At 37.7% G+C, this 24,910-nt stretch overlaps 1 protein-coding gene across 2 annotated transcripts in view; it reads right to left on the bottom strand.

Annotated features, from left to right (window-relative positions):
• Positions 1–157: 157 nt before the first annotated feature.
• Positions 158–24,910, bottom strand: part of LOC105392433 (scavenger receptor class B member 1) — a 79,241-nt gene continuing 54,488 nt past the window's right edge. For both annotated transcript variants that reach the window (XM_048631886.1, XM_048631885.1), the window contains 8 exons: positions 23,521–23,662; positions 17,161–17,367; positions 16,530–16,756; positions 12,607–12,764; positions 11,844–11,965; positions 11,262–11,387; positions 10,683–10,825; positions 158–1,761 (listed from right to left, as the gene is read on the bottom strand). In XM_048631886.1, the coding sequence (XP_048487843.1) occupies positions 1,650–1,761; positions 10,683–10,825; positions 11,262–11,387; positions 11,844–11,965; positions 12,607–12,764; positions 16,530–16,756; positions 17,161–17,367; positions 23,521–23,662 (1,237 nt within the window). In that variant the 3' untranslated portion in view covers positions 158–1,649. The remainder of the gene's footprint in view (positions 1,762–10,682; positions 10,826–11,261; positions 11,388–11,843; positions 11,966–12,606; positions 12,765–16,529; positions 16,757–17,160; positions 17,368–23,520; positions 23,663–24,910) is intronic.

Below are 24,910 nucleotides of genomic sequence, written 5' to 3'. Positions count from 1 at the left end.
AGCTATAATATTATGATGTGGACATTATAAATGAGTTTGAGATCATGGATTGATTTCTTTAAGATTTATAAGTAAAAAAATATACTTACAATTTGGTTTTTTTCTTAAAAACTATTTTTTGTCCTAATATAATACTTAACGAAATGAAACCACCGTATATAACTTACACCTTTATTTATTCATAATGTATTTACAATCAACGCACAATTTCATCTTTGTGATGTCTAAACGATTAAAAATATAGAAATTTGAGCAATACTTTAGTTTTGAACCAACAAAACATAAAATGGAAGACTGACCAATAGGAAGACGCTAATGTTGACAGCACATCGGTGATTGGCTGAAATTAACTTTACATTTAACCAATCAACCGCATCCATTTTTAGGTAATCTTCTTACCAAATATGTCCTGTTTATTCTAAGGCACTTTATATTATTATCTTTTAAAATGTGATTTCACTATAAAAACAAAATGATATTTTGTAAAAAAAACTTAAAAGCACCTTATAGGGTCATTGCATCCTATCCATTTTATGTCATTACAAAGTTTTTATACAAAAATATATTTTTATTATAATATTATATTTAAAATATTTTATTGCCTTAATATTGCGATATAAACAAGTGAAAATCGAATACGAAATAGGAAGCTGTAAGGACAAACAATTGTCTGGAGGTTGACATAATTTTCTAGCAATTTGAATGGAGAAAAGAGAGTCATGAGATTCTTTTATAGAGATAATCTGTTAAGTACAAAGTTACCTACTAAAATTTATGGTATGATATGGTATACTTCTTGGTGTTAAAATAGTCTATACACCGCTAAAATATATTTTTATAATGACTTAAAATTATTAGCTAACCATACCAGAGAAATCATAAGTACAAAAAAACGGTAATAATACATAACTCATTATTACATAATTAAAAAAAGCTATGGACGGACCCACGAATAAAAATTAGACTAGTGGCTATCGGTATTTGACAAATTAACTACCTAATTAAATAAAACGTTTTTTAAACAAACAAATTATTCACATTACTGCCTAAAACCGATTAGGTAAAGTTTTTTGAAATGGCAACCCGAAGCCCAACTAAAAAAATACGTAGAAAATTAAAATTAATATTTACAGTTAAACAGTCCAGTGATCTAAGTTTTTTTTAATACCAAGTAAATATTTTCCCACAAATCTCATACACTGTCATTATTACAATATACCATTTAATTAATAATGTCATTTTGTGATTATAATAAACGTAAATAATGAATACTCACATAAGGATTAATCTTTGTTCAACATTCATAAAAGTTAAAATAATAATGGAATGATTTTTTATCACAATCGTTAAAATGTCACCTAAGTACATCCAAGTCACGAAAAAAAACTAACACAAAATAATCATAAAATAACTTCAAGGTGGTTTACGTAATGTGATAAAAATGCCTACAGGATTTAATTATAACCTCTCATGATACAATTTAAATGTCAAACCAAATTTCCCGCCTAGAGTGTTACCTCTATGGTCTAATACTCTATGCTCAATCGGTCACAGATTAGTTCACTAGCTGTCAATTCAAAAAGAGGTCGTGAAAAAATAAGTTTTCGAGAGGTCTTCGAAAATTTATTTTTTAATTTGAGTTTGTGAGGTTATCTTCTGCTGTTGAGTTCGTATCCGTTCTCTTTGCTGGGGGTCTTGGAGGGGGGCGGCTTGGCCACCACGTGCCCCTCTAACCGGAGGGTGCTCTGGCGGTGCGACGACCTGTGGACAAGGGAGACCATTTAGTTCACTGCTAGATTAGATCCACTAGGTATTGCTTAAAGATTTGAGGGTTGCCTTTAATTAAGACAGTAAACTTAGATACACAAACAACGCCTATAAGTAATAAAAAATGTTAATAAAAAACTTTAAAAAAGGAATGCTTAAAGGGTGTCAATGATGGTGTGTTTTACCCTACACGTGAAATCTTGAACAGTATTTAATTTACCCCTGGCAGAGGGCCTGAGGTAATTAAGGCATTATTAAACTATCATGCTATATTATTGAATAAATCGTCTCCATAATCATCCGTCACCCCATAACATTCCACTGCTAAAAACATTACCCTCCTCCTTCGGCAGTCGGGTAAAAACGCCACTTCTGGATTAATAGAACAGTGGGGCTACCACCACCACCACCAAACATTAGCAATGCAGCGTTGCTCGCTTGTCAAATCTGACGTTATTTGTATGGATCTGGCAGATGTTTGACAGATAAGCAATGTTGCTTCAGGATTGTTAATTGCCAATGTGTTGGTTGCGGTACGGTAGCAGTTATGTGACGGCCAAGCGCCGCGCGCGCTACGGGGGGCACCTTGGTGGCCAGCCGGAGCAGCGAGGAGACCCTAATCATGGAAATAGAAAAAAAGACGGACGGAATCTCGCTAACTAAAAAGTGAGGCACCCAAAGTAAGTCGATTGCATTGTTGCGACGAGCCCGGCACACACACATTCACACTCAAAGTACGTCAGTCCGCCGCCGCGCGCCAATCACGTCGCACCTACGCACACACACACTCTCATGTCGCCACCATTGCTGTGCCTCATTTTTTAGTTTTCCCGATTCCTTCCCTCTTTTTTTCTAGTTCCATGGTCCTAAATCTCAGTACACTCACAAACTATTTCAGTATACTCTTTTGTCATTTTTTTACTAGTCCTAAGAGTACACGTACCTAATGAGACACGTGACAGCCAACAGTATCAGTAGAAGGCCGAGCGCCGACAGCCCCCAGCCCAGCGCCGCGCGCGCCACGGGGGGCACCTTGGTGGCTAGTCGGAGGAGAGAGGAGACCTGCCCCTGTCTTTGGACCAATGTCTGTCTCTGCCGGGAATAGAACCCGGGACCTTCTGCATAGCAGTCAGGGCCACTAACCACTACTGTACGAGCAACGTACATTTCTCAAGTAGGTCGCACCGTCATCATTTACTTACACGAGCAACATTTGGTCCTCCGAGCCGGATATATCAAGATAGTAAAGCCGGATATACTAAAAAAATTTAGTAACTACTTGCTTGTTTTTTTTACTATAGTCCTAATTCTAGTACACTCACCAATAGGACCTATAGCAACGCAGTAAAACTATTTCGCTACTCATTTGTTTTTTTTTTTACTGTAAAATCTGTTTTTAAATCTCAGATACTTACTTCCAGCAGCTCTCAATTTAGTATCTGAGATTAAAAAACAGACTGTAGCCCTAATCCCAGTACACTCACCTAATGAGACACGTGACGGCGAGCAGTATGAGCAGCAGGCTCAGAAACAAATTAAGCGGACCAATAGCAGCGCAGTAACACAATTTCAGCACTCCTTTGTTTATTTCCGACTCTAGCCCTAATCCCAGTGCACGTACCTAATGAGACACGTGACAGCCAACAGTATCAGTAGGAGGCCGAGCGCCGACAGCCCCCAGCCCAGCGCCGCGCGCGCCACGGGGGGCACCTTGGTGGCTAGTCGGAGGAGGGAGGAGACCTGCTGCTGTCTTTAGAAAAGTATCTGCCCCGGCTGGGAAGCGAACCCGGGACCTTCGGCATAGCCACTACACCAGTCGGCCGTCGAATATCTTTTCCTGGCCAAGCTCTACCACAAGCAACAACACGATGTTACACTCACCTAATGAGACACTAGTAACTAGTCGCTTGTATTTTTTTAATAGACCAATACCAACGCATTAAAACAATTTCGCTACTCTTTTGTTTTTTTGACTGTAAAGACTGTTTTTTAATCTCAGATACTTACTTTCAGCAGCTCTGATACTAATTTTCAGCAGCTGTCAATCTATCTGAGATTAAAAAAACAGACTCTAGTCCTAACCCCAGTACACGTACCTAATGAGACACGTGACGGCCAACAGTATCAGTAGAAGGCCGAGCGCCGACAGCCCCCAGCCCAGCGCCGCGCGCGCCACGGGGGGCACCTTGGTGGCTAGCCGGAGGAGAGAAGAGACCTGCTCCTGTCTTTAGACATAGAATAACTAAGTACTACAGAATGACAATGTCATAGTAAAAAATCGTAGCCATAAAAAAGCTTGAAAATTTAAGCAGTTTCCAGATGGCGCTATACGTTTCGTTAAGCGGTTTCTAGGTGGCACCACTATCTATGGATGAATGCAATGACATCTATGTATTCGATGGTCGTCGTAATCTTGGAAACGGCCAATAGATGGCATTTTAAGCATAAAATATAAATCTTTGAATTAAATATTATTCTCTTCATCTAATGTGCATGCAGTTTGGTAAATATTGCACTCATAAACTTATGGAAACAAAATAATGCTGGTACATACTTAGGTACTATATCATTGTCAACTTTGTAAGAAGATATTTATTTTGCTCGTACCTACGAGAGTCAACTTGAGACCCGCTACCTATACCCGTCTCTTTCACTCTCACGTGATAATAGAATGGAGTGAAAGGGATAGGACCATTTTTCAGGTGTCAAGTTAACTAGCGTAAGTATACTTTGCTCGCTTATGTGCGCGGTCGCCGCCCTCGCACCATCGAGTCAATATTGTATCATAGAACGAGTAGGTACCTACTTAATGTATTTTGGTAAATTAAGTATTTAGTTATCATCATCATCAACATCAACAGCCAACGCACGTCCATTGCTGATCATAGGCCTCACCCAAAGCACGCCACAAAACTGTCACATTCGCCGAGCATTCGCCCCGAATTTCATAATTTTGCTAAGGTTAATTTTTGTTTGTGTTTTTTCCGTATCTCAAAGTACAATCGACAGAAAAGGTTTTTGCATTTCTTAATTGATTGCATATAAAGTGATTATCATTTAACTTTTAGAAATATGTTGACTAAAATGATTATTATTTCATAGAATAGTATAAGTAACTAGCCAAAGTTTAACCTCAGTAACAGAGAAAAGTAATTTACCCTTCTCATTGTTTTAGCTCTTACCTGAAACTGAAATAAACGGTTTATCGATGTACTTACTTATACTTACTATACCTACTCGTTATTCTATGATACCATTTGTTGAAAATATTACTTATTCATTACCATAGAATAACGAGTAGGTACCTTCTTAAGAGGAGAGTATACATACCTTTGCGATTTTAGCGAAATAGTTAGGTATTTAAGAAAACATTTGCTATCGCTTGTACTCTCATGCCCCGGGCACGGGTGCGACAGAGATATACTGCAGCTCGCGACTGACAATAGGTAAGTACCTACTTTTCTGAATGAAATTCTGGTTTTGGGAGAAAACGTTTTACACTAACTAAATACTTACTTTGGGAAAATAAAGGAAATAAAATGGGAAAATAAACTATGGATATATTTTAATAAATATTTATTTTTTATTTATGTTGTAGAATTCGTAGCTTAGAGTGAGGCTTAAATGCAACAGACTCACGAATTTTGCCTCTTTTACAGTAAAAATGTATTTTTACTAATATTAAGTGATCAATAAGGAACTTAATATGTTCTTGGCATAAAAATGCCATCAAATCTTCTGCCTCGCATCTCAAATATATTAAAATACTCTTAATCAGATTTGCCTTTAAATTTCTTAAATGAATCTTGTTATCAATATTATTATTGAATTCTCCAAGCACTAAATCGATAAATTTCTCAAATATGTCACTCGGCGTCTTAAGTGTTATCGTATTTAAGAAACCGTATGTTTTATTTAATATTAAAAGTTGTCTTTTATCTTCCAAATCAAAATCCTTAATCAATGTCTTTAGACAAGTATCACATTTAAACTTGTCTAAGCAGACTTTAGCCAAGTAGCCAGCGAAATAGCTTACAGCGCAATCTTCTAAAGTTGCTTCTGGTTTATTTTGTAGAGGTTGTACAGTTGCAGTTGATGTAGAGGGCACTGGATTGGTAACAACATCTGATACTGGTTCCGTTTCTAGAGTTTCATAACCATCCGACTCACTTGTTGGTGTCTGAATGGAAGATAATTCCTTTGTAGTATTGGTGTTTACAAATTTATCACCATCTTCCTTACAGTTTTTGGTTGACGGCAATTTTATAAACGAGTTCACCAAATTACTTCTAAATATTGTCCTAAGAATACTCGCACTGGGGTTTCTGTTGTTGCCGCCTTTTTGTCTAAATAATGCAAACAAATTTTCTAAAACATCTTGATTTAGTTTGTTTGTAATCATGAATTTTGTACATTCTTCTGTAGATTCTTCATCAAACAATTGAAGGATTGCTTCAATGGTCTGTTGAATGCCATCAAAACAAGGTGGTCTGGAAAAAGTTTGTTCCAAAGATCCTTGCTTGTTTTTTTTAATTGTAATTTTTCTTATTGTTTTAAAAACATCTTTTCCTTTTAAAATGGCTTTCCTAGCATGCGTTAATTTTTTGGTTAATGCACACCTGTACACATTTTTTTCAATTTTCTTTCTACTATTTAATGCGTCGAACATATTATTTACAGTTTCTAGGAAATTTGCAGTGTTGTACGCAGTTTCGCTTTTAAGACTGCCTGTGTCTTTAGCCGTTTGAATCGCTGCGGACACCGAGTGACTAAATATTTGAGTAGCTAGGCTCACATTCATTTTTTGAAAACTGTTGGGATTTAAATGTTTTTCAGTGATCTTTAACATACAACGGCTTTTGCCAGAAATTTTGTCCATTTCATAAGTCTTGATTATGTCCTGAAATGATATTATTTCATCATTAATAACAAAATTGTTATCAATAAAATTGTTTCTTACACTCTTGATACAGTGTGGTATATCAAATAAAGCGAATATTTTTCTTTCATTGCAAAAAAAGAAAGGGTTGTCCTTCGTGACGCCAAATTTTTTATAAATCTTCTGATTGGTTGACATCTGATCGCAGACAACTGCTTTAGGCAGGAGGCCACAGATAAATAATTTATTAATAATAGCTTTCACTAATATTTCTAAATCATTAGCTTTAACATTAGTGCCTGATAAAAAATAAGCCACTGGGACTTTCCACTTGGAGTATATTCCTCTCACTAGAAATACTAAAGCATGTTTAGCTATTTTGTTACTTCGGTGTTTACCACCCAAATCCTCAAACCCTCCACAGTATCTAACTTTTTAGAATAATTTAAATTACACATTATGGCCATTTCTTCGAAACAAATAACACAACTTTTTTCTTGTATGGATGCATGTTGCACTTTTCAACCATTATTTACTTGCTTTATAATAAATTATAATCAAAAATATTGACGGAGGCATAACTTTGAAATAACAAAGTTTATTAAAAATAATATTTGACCTATATTTAATTCACATGCATATTCCCTATTCATATATACTATGATACTTGATGCTACTAAAAACTTTATAACGTTAAGAAGATTAATAAGGAACATAAACTTACGAGGATCAAAATACATAAGCCCAGCATCGATTGGCTCATCTGTTGTACCATCCATTGGCACAGTTGTTTCCGTAGGATCATTGGTGTTAGAAGCGGGTTTCTGGGTTGATCCACATTTTGATGACTGAGTAGTTTTATAATGAATTGGTACAGCTGGTCCCAACAGCCTACTATAAGTTTCACATTTGTGAATACACGACAGGTGAAAATGTGCAGCACATACGTATTGGTTTCTCAGCTCACTATCCGTTAGTGAGGTCAGGGTTGAGTTTCCTAAAAACGAAAATATAAGTATTTAGGGTGGGTTGCACCATTTAACTTTAATTATTACAAACGTCAAATCGTCCGTCAAAGCATCGGTGATAAAAGCATTATTGATGCTTTGACGGACGATTTTACGTTTGTAATAGTCAAAGTTATGGTGCAACCCACCCTTAGTTTACTGTTAGGTATAATTAGGTACAGGCTATAGTACAACGCGGACAATTTTTTCACACTGAGAAGGACCTTATTTGCATGAGGATAATGACTTATAAAAGATACAATCTTCACAAACACCGAATTTGTACGCCCCATTTGTAAATTCAACTTTTCACTTGTCTAGGCTAGCATTATAGAATAACGAGTACTAGTACTACTGTACTTGTTATTCTATGCTAGCATGTATTGCAGGCTTAGGGAATGGTAATTTTTAATTACTTAAATTTTAATTAAATTCATTTTCATTTCATTCATGTAACAAGACTCAGATATTGGTAGACACGGTTTAAGTTAGTAACATTAGAATAAAAATAACAAACAAACTACAGATAAGAACACAAAAACATTAACCTTAATTATGTTCATACATGAGTCATCCCCGCCTTACCTACTCCTTTGGTTGATTTTGAACAATTTTGAATCAGCTTCCTAAGGCAGTGGTCCGACCGGCGGCGATGAGCGAGAAACGAGTGTGCTTCAAACTATAAACTATCAGCTGCAAGCGAGTGTAGTTTCGATAGTTTTGTCGTCGGGCTATAACGGCTATCAGCGAGTGTGCAACGTGTGACGAGCTATTTGTATTTGCATCTCTTTTATTCACACAGAATGTTATATCTATTGTACGTTTCTTGAGCGAGAAAATAGTCGATAGTTCATAATTTACTCGCCGTTGTTCGGACCACTGCCTAAGGATTGTTAGTCAGTGCATAGTCGCATTCGAAGCTGGAGGAGAAAATATTATGCAACTTAAAATCTTACCTGAATGTATGATCCATAGAAGCAGTCGATCTTTATCGTGCACTGGAAATCGAAACATTGAAATGTCTCGATGCGTATTTTGACAATTATGATATGCGCACTTTGTCATTTTATTGCGATGGGCGTAAATCGGAGTCAATTAATCACAGTATGCACAAGTCAGTAGATAAGTAGTCGAAAACGGAGTCCAGGGGATAGCAGGGGTCAAAACAGTACGAAAACGATAGGAAAACACGAGATATATGCGATTCGCAAGGAAACCAAAGAACGCATAAAAATTGTTTTTTCAAACCTACCTACGCATCGAACATTATTACGTTCTGTTTTAAGCTGTTTGTTCCTTTTGTAATTTTATATATTATATTCATTGTTTCCATTTCAATTGACTAAGTAACTTTTTACTAATATAATAGGAAGGAAAATAGTGTTCAATAATATAAAAATCTTTATTGAAAAGAGCGTATTTTTTTTATTACTAAGTTTTTTATTAATAGTAGGTACTTATAGGTTTACGTAAAGTGGAAAACATCACACGTTCCCAACTAATGGCGCTCACTATTGCCATCTAGTGATTATTCGTTAGTACTACTACGTTAGCAAGTAAACTCGCAACGTCTTCTTTCAAAATGGATTATGCAATAATTTAAGATTTCGACAAAATTCTACCACTAACGACATCTTACGGATGATTCAAAACTAAACTATCTAGTTACAACCGGGCTAAGGAGATTGTCATTCTTTAGTACTTAGTTATTCTATGCTTTAGACCAATGACTGCCCCGGCCGGGAATCGAACCCGGGACCTTCTGCATAGCAGAATTACACTCACCTAATAAGACACTAGTTAACTACTCGCTTGTTTTTTTTTACTATAGTCCTAATTCTAGTACACTCACCTATAGGAATAGGACCTATAGCAACGCAGTAAAACAATTTCGCTACTCTTTTGTTTTTTTTTGCTGTAAAGTCTGTTTCTTAATCTCAGATACTAACTTTCAGCAGCTGTCAATTTAGTATCTGCGATTAAAAAACAGTCTGTAGTCCTAAGTCCAGTACACTCACCTAATGAGACACGTGACGGCGACCATTAGCAACGCAGTGAAACAATTTCAGTACTCGTTTGTTTTTTGTTTTACTCTAGCCCTAATCTCACATTACTCTCTAGTACACGTACCTAATAAGACACGTGACGGCCAACAGTATCAGTAGCAGGCCGAGCGCCGACAGCCCCCAGCCCAGCGCCGCGCGCGCCACGGGGGGCACCTTGGTGGCTAGTCGGAGGAGCGAGGAGACCTGCTCCTGGCTTTAAACTAATGTCTGCCCCGGCCGGGAATCGAACCCGGGCCTAATAAGACACGTGACAGCCAGCAGTATAAACTGCAGGCTCAGTAACAAATTACTTGGACCAATAGCAACGCATTAAAACAATTTCGCTACTCTTTTGTTTTTTTTGACTGTAAAGTCTGTTGTTTTAATCTCAGATACTTACTTTCAGCAGCTGTCAATTCAGTATCTGAGATTAAAAACCAGACTATAGCCCTAATCCCAGTACACGCACCTAATAAGACACGTGACGGCCAACAGTATCAGTAGAAGGCCGAGCGCCGACAGCCCCCAGCCCAGCGCCGCGCGCGCCACGGGGGGCACCTTGGTGGCTAGTCGGAGGAGAGAGGAGACTTGCTCCTGTGTTTAAACATCTGCCGGGAATCGAACTCGGCATAGCAGTCAGGGTTTACCACTACACCAGTCGGCTGTCGAATATCGTTTGTAACATGTAGTTACACTCACCTAATGAGACACTAGTAACTACACGCTTGTTTTTTTTACTAGTCCTAATTTCAGTACACTCACCTAATAAGACACGTGACGGCGACCATTAGCAACGCAGTAAAGCAATTTTAGTATACTCTTTTGTTTTTTTTTACTATAGTTACTTAGTCCTAATCTCAGTACACTCACCTAGGATCAATAGCAACGCAGTTCACCAATTTAGTAACTACTCGCTTGTTTTTTACTGCCGTTCAGTGGATATCTCTTGATGGCCTAGTTCTAGTCATTATTTAGTACACGTACCTAATGAGACACGTGACGGCCAACAGTATGAGTAGAAGGCCGAGCGCCGACAGCCCCCAGCCCAGCGCCGCGCGCGCCACGGGGGGCACCTTGGTGGCTAGTCGGAGGAGGGAGGAGACTTGTTCGGGCAGCTCGTCTATACCCTGTGGGGGAGAGGGGGGTTAGATTGGGAAAAATGTGTAGGTACAGCCAGAGCTGCATAAGTAGCTATATACTTCTGTACCTTGTCAAACTGACGAACCGTCAATGTTTCAACGGATTCAGATTGACAAGGTACAAAAGTGCATTAAGTGCATAGCTATTTATGCAGCTGACTGTACCTACCTTGTAGTTTATAGGTAAGAAAGTAATTTTGATAGACCATTTTTTCTACATGTGACTAATATCTCTAGAAGCTTAAGGATTCTATGCGGCTTTCTTGCTAGGGAAGACTTACTATCCACAATCATGAAAACTAAGGCAAGAAAAAAATTAGTTCGGATTCCTGATACTCCCTTATATACCTATTTCCAGTTTTCCCTCGCTACTAAACACCCTGTAGTTATACATATAGTTAATATAGTAATCAACCACACATACCTCCTCAAACCATATGATCGGGAACACGATGTCGGGGAAGTTGGCGACCTGCTTGATGTCGATGACCTGCGACACCGCCAGGTTGATCTGGATGCGCGCGCGCGCCCGCATCGCTATGCCCATCTCCTGTTGGGGAGATACATGGGAGATTAGTTGGGTGAATATACAGTGAGACAGAACAATAATACTTGATACAGGCATTACTAGATCGTAGTTATGGGTTTAAATCATGAGATTAAAACTGCTAACAGACAGCAGAAACGTGTACGGGAGATGTACTGTACGGTAGCGGTATATTGTACGGGAGATGTGCTGTAAAGTAGCCGTATACTGTACTGAAGATATATTGTACAGTAGCTGTATAATGTAAGTGAGATATAGTGTACTGTACGCAAGATGTACGGTACAGTAACTGTATGTTGCACTGTACATTAGATGTACTGCATCGTACTTACTTGTAAAAGATACGCAAACTGTACTGTTCCTATTAGGTATACACAAGATGTACTGTACTGAATCCGTAGTCAGTACGCGAGATGTCCTGTAAACCACCTAGTATATCTTCTACTATGTACAACTCACCGGCTGTATGTCAATGAAGAGCCGGTGTTTCTCCGCGTCCGGCGGCGACACTCCCTCCACGGCGGCGCGCAGAGACTCGTCCGCCAGGTAGAAGTGGGGGAACGATAGCATGATGGGAGAGTCTGTGGGGGAGAAATAGAAATAGAAATAGAAATATCTTTATTCATTTACAAACATCGGTAGTAGGTATACAACGTCAATTTTAAAGTAGGTACAACTATAATAGTGTGAGCATAAATGTTAACCTAACACAATACACATCGAAAACCAAACTAGGTAGACCCTGTATTATGGCTTTCGACGCCACCCTACGGACATCTTAAGCACACACTTAGAAAGTAGGTATTTATTTTATCATAGGTAAGGAAAGCAGTATCTAAATAACTAACTTAATTAGGTACTTACTTACATAAAGTTATCAACACGTAAAGTTAAGCTATACAATTTAACGGTTAAATATAGGTAGGTACAATCACCAGAATAGGTAAATAGGTATACTAATCATTTAATCACCCTCCTGCATGCCCTACGCATGAGAACAAACAGAGATGAGGATGGTGAAAGACACGTAGGTATTGATTGGAAGACTCGAAATCTGAACAACACTTTGAACATTCCATTAAATCATCCATTTTGTTGGATGGGTATATGTCTCTCTGACAAGTGGGTTATGTATGAAAGCGATCGAACAGAGAGCGCTCTTGTGTGCCTAGGTATTTCTCGGATATCTCTCACATATTATTATGTGAAGCCTATAACTTACCATATTGACACAGAGACACGTTGAACAGCCCATTAGGCGCGCAGGGCGGGCCGGCGGGGCAGTAGCACTTGTTAGCCTCGCTGTCGGCGAAGACATCCTCAGGAGGCGTGAACCGGTAGCCCGAGACTCCGGCTGAAGATTCCACTTCGCGGAGGAACCTGGAGGATAGAGGAGGTGGGTTTAGTATAAGTAGGTGTAAGACTTTTTCTGTGAGTGTACAAGGCACAAATTTTTCGACTTTTAAAAAAGGAATGTTTGGAAAACAATTTTATGTACTTATTTGTAAGGAGTTTGGCAGTATGTCGACAGCGTTGAGCAGTTTATATAATATATTTGTGCTATTCCTGACTAAATAATGTCCAAATTTTGATGATAAAACCCAATTATTCTAATTAAATGCTCTGCGGGCATGTAGTACCTGCATTTTCCTCTCTTGAAAATTAAATATTTCTGCATAGTCCCAAGGTCTTAGGTATAAACTGCCATCCTAAGCTTAGACCATTTCATACCACCGTGGCATCAGCCTGGAAACCTACAGATGAATCCCAAAAACTTGTATATAAACGTGTAAAGGTTTTTCCAAGTTATATCAACACTTACATTGTAATTATAGCTATAATGCTCAGTGTAGGCTCAATGAAATGATAACCGTATAGGCAGCTATTTAGACATGTGGGAACTTTTGACTAACAACCAGAGCTCCTCAAACTGTTTAAGTAACATACATTATACATATTATGCATAGTGCATCTATCTAAACTATACTTGTGCTGTTTAGTTTCCTAATATAAGGTGAGGTGGGGTAAGACAATCTACGGGGCAAGACTATCAATGTGTAATAACTAGTTATACGCAGCTTTATTATTTAGTTAGTTACGCTAGTAATGTGGCAATCACTCAAACACTTCTCGGCTCAAAACACAGATGACGCTATTGTACGTTCAAAAGGTAAAAGCAACTTAATTCAAATTTTTCATTTTCGCGCAAAAAACACGAGGTCGCCGGTGTGTGTATTGATTTAAAGTTTTTGTGGAAAAAGTAAAGATTAAGAAACCTGATATACGTGAGAATTATTGTAATATAACTAGCTTTTAAGTAATGATATTGGTGTAACGTAAAACCATTTCATTTAGAAAATATTGATCAAAACAAAAACATTACCTCAAACCTGCGAGGTGGGGAAAGACTATCAGTCCACCTGGGGCTAGACAATCATATGTTTGTCTTGCCCCAAGTCAGGTGTAAGAAACCTTTTTTTAGGAACTGTATTTTAAATATTATTACCTACGGTATTGCAAAATGATACAGAATAAATGTTCCATTTTTTATCTATATTGGGATAAAATCTTTATTTACATTTAATTTTTGGTCATTTTTTTACAATATTTCCCGGGTTTACACCGATTTTAGTCATATGTTAGTCTTCCCCCGAATAAAGAAAAAAAGGTTCTGCACCTCTGATTTTAAAAATATGTTAGTCTTCCCCCAAATTAAGAAAAAGCTGAATAAGTAGAGAACTGTACCTTATTTTGTTATTTATAAAAATTAAAATCTAAGTGGCAAAGTTAAAGTACATGCTTTTTCGGTCAGAAGTTATAAAAGTAGATTATATCATAGAAAAAATCATAGTGTTGGTCTTACCCCGTTTCATGGGGCAAGACTAGCAGTTTGGATGGGGTCCAGAAATGCCTAAATAAATTTGATTCTAGTATACTTGCGCAAAAATCATAATACGGGTTTAAAAGTGTAAAGAAATCTTAATTTAATGTTATTAGTCATTTTACTGTAAGTAGTGTAGTTTTAGTGTAAGAACAGATTTTTCACTTTTAGAAATAAACTATGTTTGTCTTACCCCACCTTACCTTACCTCCCTATTTCACTCCGAAAGAATAACCTTTCAAGACATAGGCAAATTCAGATAGAACACAAGGTGAAGTAGATAGAACTTTCTTATTTACGCTTTTTTCATAGAAAAGAGTTCAACGCGCAGTACAATACCATATATATTGTATTTTTTTGGGTCCGATATATGCAAAAATTGGTCCAGTCGTTTAGATTTCATCTAAACAGGTATTTCAAATTAATATTCCATGCATAAACTAGTCTTCAATGCTGTGTGTTTTGCAGGATTCAAGACTTTTTTCCCAACGAAAATTTTAAGTATAAGTACTTATTTTGTTTTGTCACCTGACTAACTAGACCTACCACCGAACAACTGTTTGAGTATCTCAGCCCACCAACGAGCTAAGTTCCCACATCATTACGCCACTAGCACCTTGACTCGCATTGTTCTATCACTCGCTGACGTAACTATTGACTAACTATACACTTGATGTGTGTGTTTAAGAGTAGTTGTAACTGTGCCTTCGGCTGTAGGCTAATGTGGATGTGAAGAGTTGTGTTTGATTTCCGGATGGGCAGATATTTGTTTACAGATATGTTTGCCAAAGTCTTAGTTGTGGCCAAATGATGACAAAATATAGCACCCAGACGAAAACAGGGGTACCTACTGTTGCATTGGTCCGTTGTCCAAAATAACGTAACTGTTAGTGAACTACCTACCAATCATTGTGGTGTATGGCTCTACATATCGGGTATACCGAATGTAGAGAATCGCTGTCGAATATTATGTTTTCGCTCCTCCTGAACGACCTGCCCCAAAGCATCGATACTGCGCACATGCTAATGTACGCGGACGATGTGGCGGGAGTAGTCGTCGCTCCCAACATCGAGCAACTGGAGCAGCGTTTAAACGAGACGGCTACAAAACTCGCTCAGTGGTTTGGAATGAACGGAATGGTTTTGAACATCAGCAAGACCCAGTTCATACATTTCAACCTTGCTGGCCAACCACCGAAAGCCATCTCGGTACGAGCGGGTGATGCAGTCGTCGAACAAACCAAAGCCGCCACCTTCTTGGGTTTTATACTCGACAGAGGGTTGACCTGGGATGCTCACATCGATAAAGTTTGCGGAAAGTTGGGCAGCGCATGTTTCGCGCTGAACCGCCTGGCGCGCACCGTGCCCGCCGAGGTGGTCCGCACCTGCTACTTCGCCACCGTGCACTCGCTGCTGCAGTACGGCGCCGAGCTCTGGGGGCGCGCCGCCGACTGGGAGCGCGCCTTTAGAATGCAGAAGCGGGCCATCAGAGCCATCGCACGCGTGTCGCAGGACACCTCCGCGAGGCCGTACTTTAAGTCGCTGGGCATCATGACGCTGCCCTCCATAGTGATTTACCAGGTAGCGATGTACGTCCGAGACAACTACGACTCCTACCAAACCCACGGCGACGTGCACCATCGCAATACGCGCCGGGCCAACAAACTGATGGCCCTGGGCCGCGGGCTGGCCAAGTCTGGGAAGCTCACCCATGTCATGGGACCCGCGGTGTATAATAAGCTGCCTATTGCCATCACGGAAGCACCTAGCCATGATCGGTTCAAGTCCGCACTAAAACGCTGGCTTGTCGAGCAAGCGTTCTATAGATTTGACGAATTTATCAATTGAATGTTCGACCTAGTTAATCTTTTATTCAATTTAAATTAATTAAATTAATTTTATTAACTTATTTATACATTGTATAATAATGATTATTTTTATAATCTTATAAAATTTATATTGTGACATTATATCTACTAAAGGTAATTAATTATTGGTAATTGTAAATTATTATTATATTATTATGTATTTAAATTTTGACATGTAATCGTAATATTATGAATAAATGACTTATGACTTATGACTTATGACTTACCATCGCAGTATTAACTAAAACATGTAAATAACTGGCAACATACGTACCTACGATCCTACCACAACAACTGGACACACGTAAAACACATGTTTAGTGCCACCAACTGTCAAATACCGTGCTAAACTACTTTCAAACGATTTTTTATGTTAATTAACACAAAGATACTCACTTAAGCGGCAGCAGCCGACACAAATCCTTGTCATACACATGCACGGTATCATTCATCGATATATGCGGCGGGAAGATGGACCCATCAGACCCGGCTATGCTGTTACACTGGTCCGTGGTCCAGTGCGGCAGCTTGTCGCGCATGTTGAAGCGGTCCACGATGCCGTACTTCATCATGTCTGACGCTCCCGTGTGCATGGTCACTACGTCGGAGGATGTGCCGTTTTTCTGTGAAGATTTTTCAGGGAAGTTGTTAAAATAATGTTGATAAGGGGAAAATGGATTGGTACGTTCGTTTGAATTGTATATTGTAATTGTATTTGCTGATATGACAAAAATAAGGAAGTGAGTGATTACAGTAAACATTTTAGCTTGCTTTGAATGATTGGACATGGAAAATACATGGTGATTCCTTTATCCATAATCTTATTAAAGAGGTAGTATTTAAACGTATTCTGCAGGTATGTGATATTACAAAAAGCTTCCTTAAATACTGACTTCTATTGTACTACAAAATATGGCAGTTACATTTGGAACACATGTGGTAGAACGTTTAAAAATATTCGATATCCAAAACCAATGAAAAGTTTTACGTTTTCTACTAGTGAAAGGATTAAAAAAACCCAACTCACCCCATATAACAGCCCAAACTCCTCATACGGCAGCTTCTGCTCCTTCGGCACCACGTCCTTGGCCAGCTTCAACAGCGGGTCCTCATACCCCCACAGCAGTTGCCCGACTGAGACCTCCACGAAGGGCTTGATCTTCAGGATGTCCATGATCGACGCCATGGCTAGCCGGAGGAAGCGCGCCGCGTGCTTTGATTGTGAGGTGGCGGACTGAAGGAAAAAAAGGCGAAGTTAACACAAAGACATTATTTTCTACCTTAATATTAAACGTAGACTTACAGGTTACAGTCCAGAGATTTCATACAAATTATTAGTCTAAAATCCTTTTTAAAAAAGAACTAAGTACCTATCGTTAATCTTAATGGTTCTTCATAAAAACTACTAAGTAGTTAATTTTTTCACAAATTTCCGAAGGCATCGTAGAATATAAGTTATTCAGATGACCTATTTTGGCTTATCCTATGTAACACCCTAAAAATACATAACAATAAAATAAACGATTGAAATCCAGACCGTCAAACAGGCACTGTGTGTATTGCACATTTGTCTTTTTTAAGTGAATTCATTTGCTTGCTGTAAAATTGATGATTTTTGCTTGATGAAGTTGATGATTTATTGATTAAAAACACATTAACGTGTACCTACAGCTGGTTATTCAAAGAAGGTAAGAGGAAAAATATGTTTTAATTATACCTATAATAAATGTTATATTGCTGCGCCGACAGAGGTGATTAGTGCCTAGGATAATTTATTGTCTCGAAGATAATTTTATTTCGAATATAAAAGTTTAATGTTTATAAATGTTTTGATAATATAAATTTAAACATAAACGCAGTAGGTATGCCAAACATCAAGATGCCACACACGGACGAATAACTCAGTGGTTAGTGACTCTGATTGCTGTGCCGAGGGTCCTGGGTTCGTTTTCCGGCCGGGCCGATATATATTTTCGGGTATTAAATGTTTGTATGATATTTTCTGCCAATCGTGGAGAATATTGCATTCTTCTTCTAGGGGTTTATCGTGGAAATTCCGGGATAAACATTAGCTTATAAAAGCTTGTGATTTTGTTTTTAAATCGTTCCAGTAGTTTTGCAGCCTATCAAACATACAATGGAATCTTTCCTCTTCATTATTATAATACTTATACATATGTATAAGTATGTACGGTTAACCAGTTTCTTTCCTGATGACCTCTGAGAAGGCCGATTTTTTTAAAAGCGTTATCATAATTTTTTTGTTAATTACTAATCAGTCAAATCTATAAAAACTCATTTAAATGATGCCATTTAAATAATTAGCTATAGTCGTATCTACCTAAGTTTTCTGATTTATTAAAAAAACTACATAGGTCATTATTAAGTAGAGAACCATCTTTTGTGAAGGACTATATACGAGTATGTTGCTACAGCATATGATATATCCCATTTAAGTTTCAAAGGGTAGTCGTTCAATCCGCCATAACTCTTACTTCTCCTTAAAAAAATTAAAATATGTAATTTTGCCAAAATTTGCTTCAACATTACTGCAAAAACCTCACCTGTTTCGTGACTTGCAAATGCATGACGCACTCACACACAGGTCAAGGCGGGACTACGGTTCACGGTGAATTTACATTATATTTATTTATTTAATTACCATCCACCCGAGATCCTTGCTTGAGATAAGATAATATGGAGTGTTTAAAGGTATTTAACAGTAAATTACAGGTAGGTACGTAATCTAAATAAAATACAAAAAAAATAGTCAACAAAAACAAAAAAAAAAGTGAACAAAATAAAATTTGGAAACTTTTTGCACATTGTACAGTTTTGATATCTGCAATGCAAATAAAATAGGTATCTGTCTGGTCTGAGGGCCAAAAGTGTATCTTCGATGGCAAAAAAATTATTAGTCCATATTGTAGTTATAGAGTTAATATACTTTTTTCTCAAACTAACTTGGCTATCTGCCCAGATGTAGGTACGTAGTGTCAATTACATGTTTCGCAATACCCCCGTACTTTGAACCTAACTCACTCACTTAGCACAAAGTAACTCGCTAAACTCGTTTAATAATCACCAGTTTATATCTAAAGTAATTTGAGTCTAATGGAGCGAGGATGACTGTTTTTTAATCTGTAGTTGGAAAAATACGTATACAGGATGTTGAAAAAAGGGTATTGTAAGCCGAAACTGGTTAATCAAGGGTTAATCTGGACAACTTTAGAACTACACCTTTGGAATTTAACGAAAACGAAGCTTTCCATAGAAAAATTAGAAGTAACTTGCCCTACAAAGATTTTATAGAGAAAGACGTAAAGCGTAAGTTGAATAGGATGACTCAATTATTCGTTTTTTACAGCACCCTGTATACTTAGCTGAAAGCACTTTCTTTCAGACAATGTTTTTTTCGCCGGAATTCTCTTATAATTACAGTAAACTGTCAATCAAAAGTAAAAACAAGGTCTTTATAGGCTTTTGGGCGACCGCCAAAAGACAGGAAAACCTCTACTTAAAAATACATATTCATATTTAAAAAACAATATTCCACATGACAGGTTAAGTTCATGGCTCTACAGTTTTTTTAAACATAAAATCCTTGGCTTTAAACTTCTGGTACTATTTGACAGTCATATAATTTACTAGCTGTACCCGCGAGCTTCGCTTCGCCTTAAAAAGTTTTCCCGTGGTAATTCCGGGATAAAAAGTAGCCTATAGGTCTAGACCATCTGTATAACAAATTTCATTCAAATCCGTTCAGTAGTTTAGGCGTGAAAGAGTAACAGACAGACAGACACAGTTACTTTCGCATTTATAATATTAGTTAGGATTACTATAACGGATCAGTATTTTATTTTTGGAAATATACTTCCAAACTTGCGTATTCACTAGTTATAAATAAATAATTTGATCTGTTATCAATATTATATTACTAGCTGTTCCCGCGAGCTTCGCTTCGCCTTAAAAAGTTTTCCCGTGGGAACTCCGGGATAAAAAGTAGCCTATGTTCTTTCCCAGGGTCTATAACATATGTATACCAAATTTCATTCAAATCCGTTCAGTAGTTTTGGCGTGAAAGAGTAACAGACAGACAGACAGACAGACAGACACAGTTACTTTCGCATTTATAATATTAGTTAGGATCAACGATTAAAGGCGAAAGTTTGTTTGGATGTATATTATTACTCTTTGACGTAAAAACTACTGAAGGGATTTTAATTAAATTCGGTCATTCGGGCTTATAATCAGCAAGCTGATACACGCAAATTATTTATCCCGGATTTCCCACCGGAAAGCCTTTTAAAAGCGAAACGAAGCTCGCTTCTAATAATAAAATTATAGCAGAGGTATGACAGCCGTACAACAGACAGGCAGACACAAAAGAAGTAATGATTAGAAACAACAGTTAGATATTGCCGTAACTCAGTTATATTTACGCCACAGCGAACACGTATGCCGTTCGATAATGCGAACTAGGCTTTGACAAATGTTAGTGTAGCGGACACTGAGCTATATTGAGCCTTACGGCTTGTTCAACCCATCAGCGGTTAATTAAGTTATTATGGATTGGCCATAATGCTTAAAAACCGTCTAATTTTTTTTAGTGAAACTGCATGTGAAAGAAGACTTCTATTTTAGTTATGTTTTGGGCGTCTTCCTCTTTTTATATAAGAATATCGCTGGATCAACTCCTATCATGTCAGTGAATGATTAGGAATTGTAAACTGTGGTCAAAGAATCATCGTCATTCCTTGGGTGTTATGATTTATGAATACTTAATTAAAATAATAGAAAATTGTTAAAAGTGTCAGCGTAGGACGGAGAGAAAGTATGATATCAAGACTTTGCAACGTCCTATTAACTAAAATGTCATTGCATAAACATATTTTTTTATGTTTAATTCGAATATTAAAGGGGTGAAAGGTGGTCAACTAACTATGTACTTAGGTGTACATAAGATACTTTCTCTGCACAGGTAGGCATGCGTAAATGGTTGGTTATTAGCAAGTAAGTTTCTTTTGTCTATGCCCCATATGTGCGTATGATTTCTACTACGTTTGTATAGCTGCTAGATCGTTCAGAAAATTTAGTGTTTCTACAGAATTGTATAAATTAAATACATTTAACAGACCGTAGGTACCTACCTATCCTGTGTAAAAAAAGCCTATAATTATTAATTTTAATCCAGAATAATCTTCTAGCTTCCTACAAACAAAATTTCATCAAAATTGATCCAGCCGTTTTAACGTGAAAGAGTAACAAAGATATATCTATCCATACTTAGTACGATCCCCCTGAGAGATAAGTGTATAAATCCAGATGAAAGATAGATACTATGAGTTGAAGAATATGTAGTTTATTATACATACATAACGATTCATTATTATTCGTCTCATTTACCTATCACTCGTTACTCGAGTTTAATATGCAACTATTTACACCGGGGGTGCATACTTATCTATTTAGCTGTCTGCACATAATACACCATTGGGCATTGACCTTACGCATAGACTATAGGAGCCATCCACAGAGCTGTGGGGTCACTCTATACTGACGAAAAACAAACGAACGCGAGCTGTCGTGCAATCGGCACGTTTAACACAACGAGATAGAGTCGTAGGTCGCGCTGCAGCACTCCGAAACTTAGTTCAAAGTCAAAGTGAAATGTTTTTATTCATCGTAGGTATAAATATAAAATTTCCTGATGAACGTAGGCACATTTTTATTTATAAACTACTCTCCGTTCGGATAAGGGTCTCTCTTCTTAGGAGAAAAACGGAGGCAAGAAACAGAGCCATCTTTTCAAAAAAAGAGTTAGAACTAGTTGGTATACAATACTTAAAAGCTTAATAACAGTTTTTCGTCATATGAAGTGACCCCCGAGGCACCCACGCTGGCACCCACATAAACGTGCGATGCTAAAATTAGCATAACTCAATAGCACCGTTACTACACTGCTACTCTGTTCCAAGTGAATCAATACCTTTTGTGAAGATAATGTTATTTTTTTTGCTTCATTACGTGCTTGATTTTAATTTTAAACCGTAAAACAGAGGTGTTTTATGTTGGGCTTTAAGACAAAGCAACTTTTTATGTTAATCTATGTATATATTGTAGCTGTTTCCTATATTTTTTGTTGTTGTTAGTGTGTCAAATAAATGTTTCTTTATCTTTTATCTTTGAGTATTTATTAGAATAAACATGATGCTAATTATATGCACAGCAAAGTACAATACTTATAAAACCTTGGTTCTGTGTCTACCGGATGCATAAACCAATGTTTTTTTATAATACACATGTAAGTAAGTATAATAAAAATAAAACGCTCTTAAGAGTTAATGGCCACTTGACCGTTGGACCATAGAGTGACTAAAAAACTATCGTTTCTGTATTGTCAATTAACATAACCTGTCTAAGCACTTGTGTTGTGTAAATGACCATCAGTTATTGTTTTTATTCAGCAGGAAAATGGAGAGGCAGAAAATTATTTTAGCATACGTCCACCTGATTGTAGGCACATTGTGAATTGTGTAACATAAGAGGTTAAAGGTTACAGCACAGAACGGTTATCAAAGTTAAGATCATTTGAGATATTTCTTATCGTTTTGGTGACCAAAACACTTTTGTGCCTGGACATGGTTTGTCACCGTCAGTTAGATTATTAGCGTCAGTCGCCAAATGCCAAGGTTTCCCAGGTTCAAAGTGTGTCGACTTGTCGCCGCGCCTCCGCCTCGACTTCTTAAGTATGCGCCGATTAGAAAACATCGGGAAGACCGACTCCGCCTCGACTCTTGTACAATGAACTGGGCGTCTCAGGCAAAGGGAAGTTCCCGGAAAAGCTAGTGCCGTAATGACTCCATGTATTTCCATGGACTCTGTAGCCTATAGCCTGCATTAGTCCAGTCAATAAATGACTCAAAATGAGGTGTAGAGTGCGTGAACAGGTAACTAAGCGATTCCTTCAGAAACTTGTTCAGGGGGCTTAGGTTGTTAACATACCAAAAGTCCTGACTCCTAGGTGATGAGCGGGGGGAAGGGGGGGGGGGATAAAGGTACGAATTTTTGGTTTTTAGCTTATATCTCGAAAACGGTGCATCGGAGAGAAATATTTTCAACTAATGAAATGGAGCTCTTAAAATTATGTCATCATCGGGCGGAACGTGTAGAGGTCCGCTTGTAGTGGAAGGAGAGTCCCGTTCTCTTACTATCAGCGTCTCTGTCTACTACTAGTTGAGGCGAGAAGTCGGCATTTTAAAGCTGGCTCAGGAACAATTTGGCCAGTAAGATTAGCGTCAGTCGCCATCTACCCAGTTTTAACAGTATTGTCTGTCTGAATATGCCATCTGTTTCCACGGACCCTATACATAGACTTTACACTCACCAGCATAGGAATATTCGGCACCACAACAGCGTCATCATCAGGCCCAGCGCTGAGGTCTGGCCGGAAGGTGTAAGTCCTCTTGTAGTGGAAGGAGAGAGTCCCGTTCTCGTTGTCTGTGATGTTCACCTTCTCCCATTCTTGGCTGCGGACGGAGAGAGAAGAGAAGTTAGGTTAGAAGAATAGTTTAAAAAAAGATAACCCTTATTATAAAACGTAGACTAAACATAGTTTTAGGCCTTACCACAAAAACTGTATTTAACAGGTGTTTAGCGCTGTCAAACGCCTACAAAATCTGTCAAATATCGTTTTAAACACTTGTTAAACAGTGTTTGAAGTTTTTTGTGGTAGTATTCTACACTATGGCCGTATTGTAGTACACTATAGCCGGTATTAAACCAGAATCAATGTTTTTATGAATGTAGTGATTTGGGTCACTAACACCATCAAATAGAATGGAAAGGTGTAGGAGAAATTGCCAAATTTATAAGTGTAAAATTTAAAAAACAAAGACTGACATTCAAACATGCTTTTGGAAAGGGACTATTAAAATAAGTATCATAGCAAATGCCAGTTTTAAACTACATACCTATTACCTAATCTACGTACACTCGAACAATTATGCACACTCATGTCACAGAATTAAAATAACACACTTAAGTATATAACTGGCTATGTACTAGAGTTATTTACTTAGTGCTAAACATATAATGAGTGAGTTTCCTAGAAGTCGGTCATCTTTGCCGTTTAAGGAGATGCTATGTGTTAAAATAATATGTTAAAACATGGTAATATCCTTGAATCTGACCTTGCGAAAGTCAATAGCCATATAAATAACATTTAATGTAATTCCGATTTAATATAAATTTAAGTGCCTACCTGCCAACAAGTGGATTAAAATAAATAAATGAGGTATTGTACATGTAAGGTTAGAATAGGTTAAAAGATCTTGATGTTAAGATAATTGGAATAAGAGAATAATTTGAAAAATAAGGACGTTTTCAATTCCTCAATACAAAAGAATTCAACGGGTGTACAAAAATAAGTTCTATCCAATGAATATCCTCACACAAGAACAGGCGTGAAGCACCCCTTTGTCATCGATCTAAGATCTAAGGTCATAATTATATCTATGAATTATCATCATTAGCCCGTTATCATCCACTGCTGGACATATTCCTCTCCCAAGCAGCGCCACACTCTGACCTCGGCCTTCCTCATCCAGCCACTACCGGCCTCGTATGTCTTAGGGGTAAAACGATATCAATCTATTCATGTGATTTTGTAAAATTCAATGATAAAATGATATCCTGTACAAAATAACCATGGCATTATGCTGGATCGTGAGGTTGAACGCACAAGATGGAGTCATTACGCGATCGACATGAATGTT

This window comes from Plutella xylostella, chromosome 30 (assembly GCF_932276165.1).
Source record: "Plutella xylostella chromosome 30, ilPluXylo3.1, whole genome shotgun sequence".
Taxonomy (NCBI): domain Eukaryota; kingdom Metazoa; phylum Arthropoda; class Insecta; order Lepidoptera; family Plutellidae; genus Plutella; species Plutella xylostella.
This window is presented reverse-complemented; position numbering and strand designations above follow the sequence as displayed.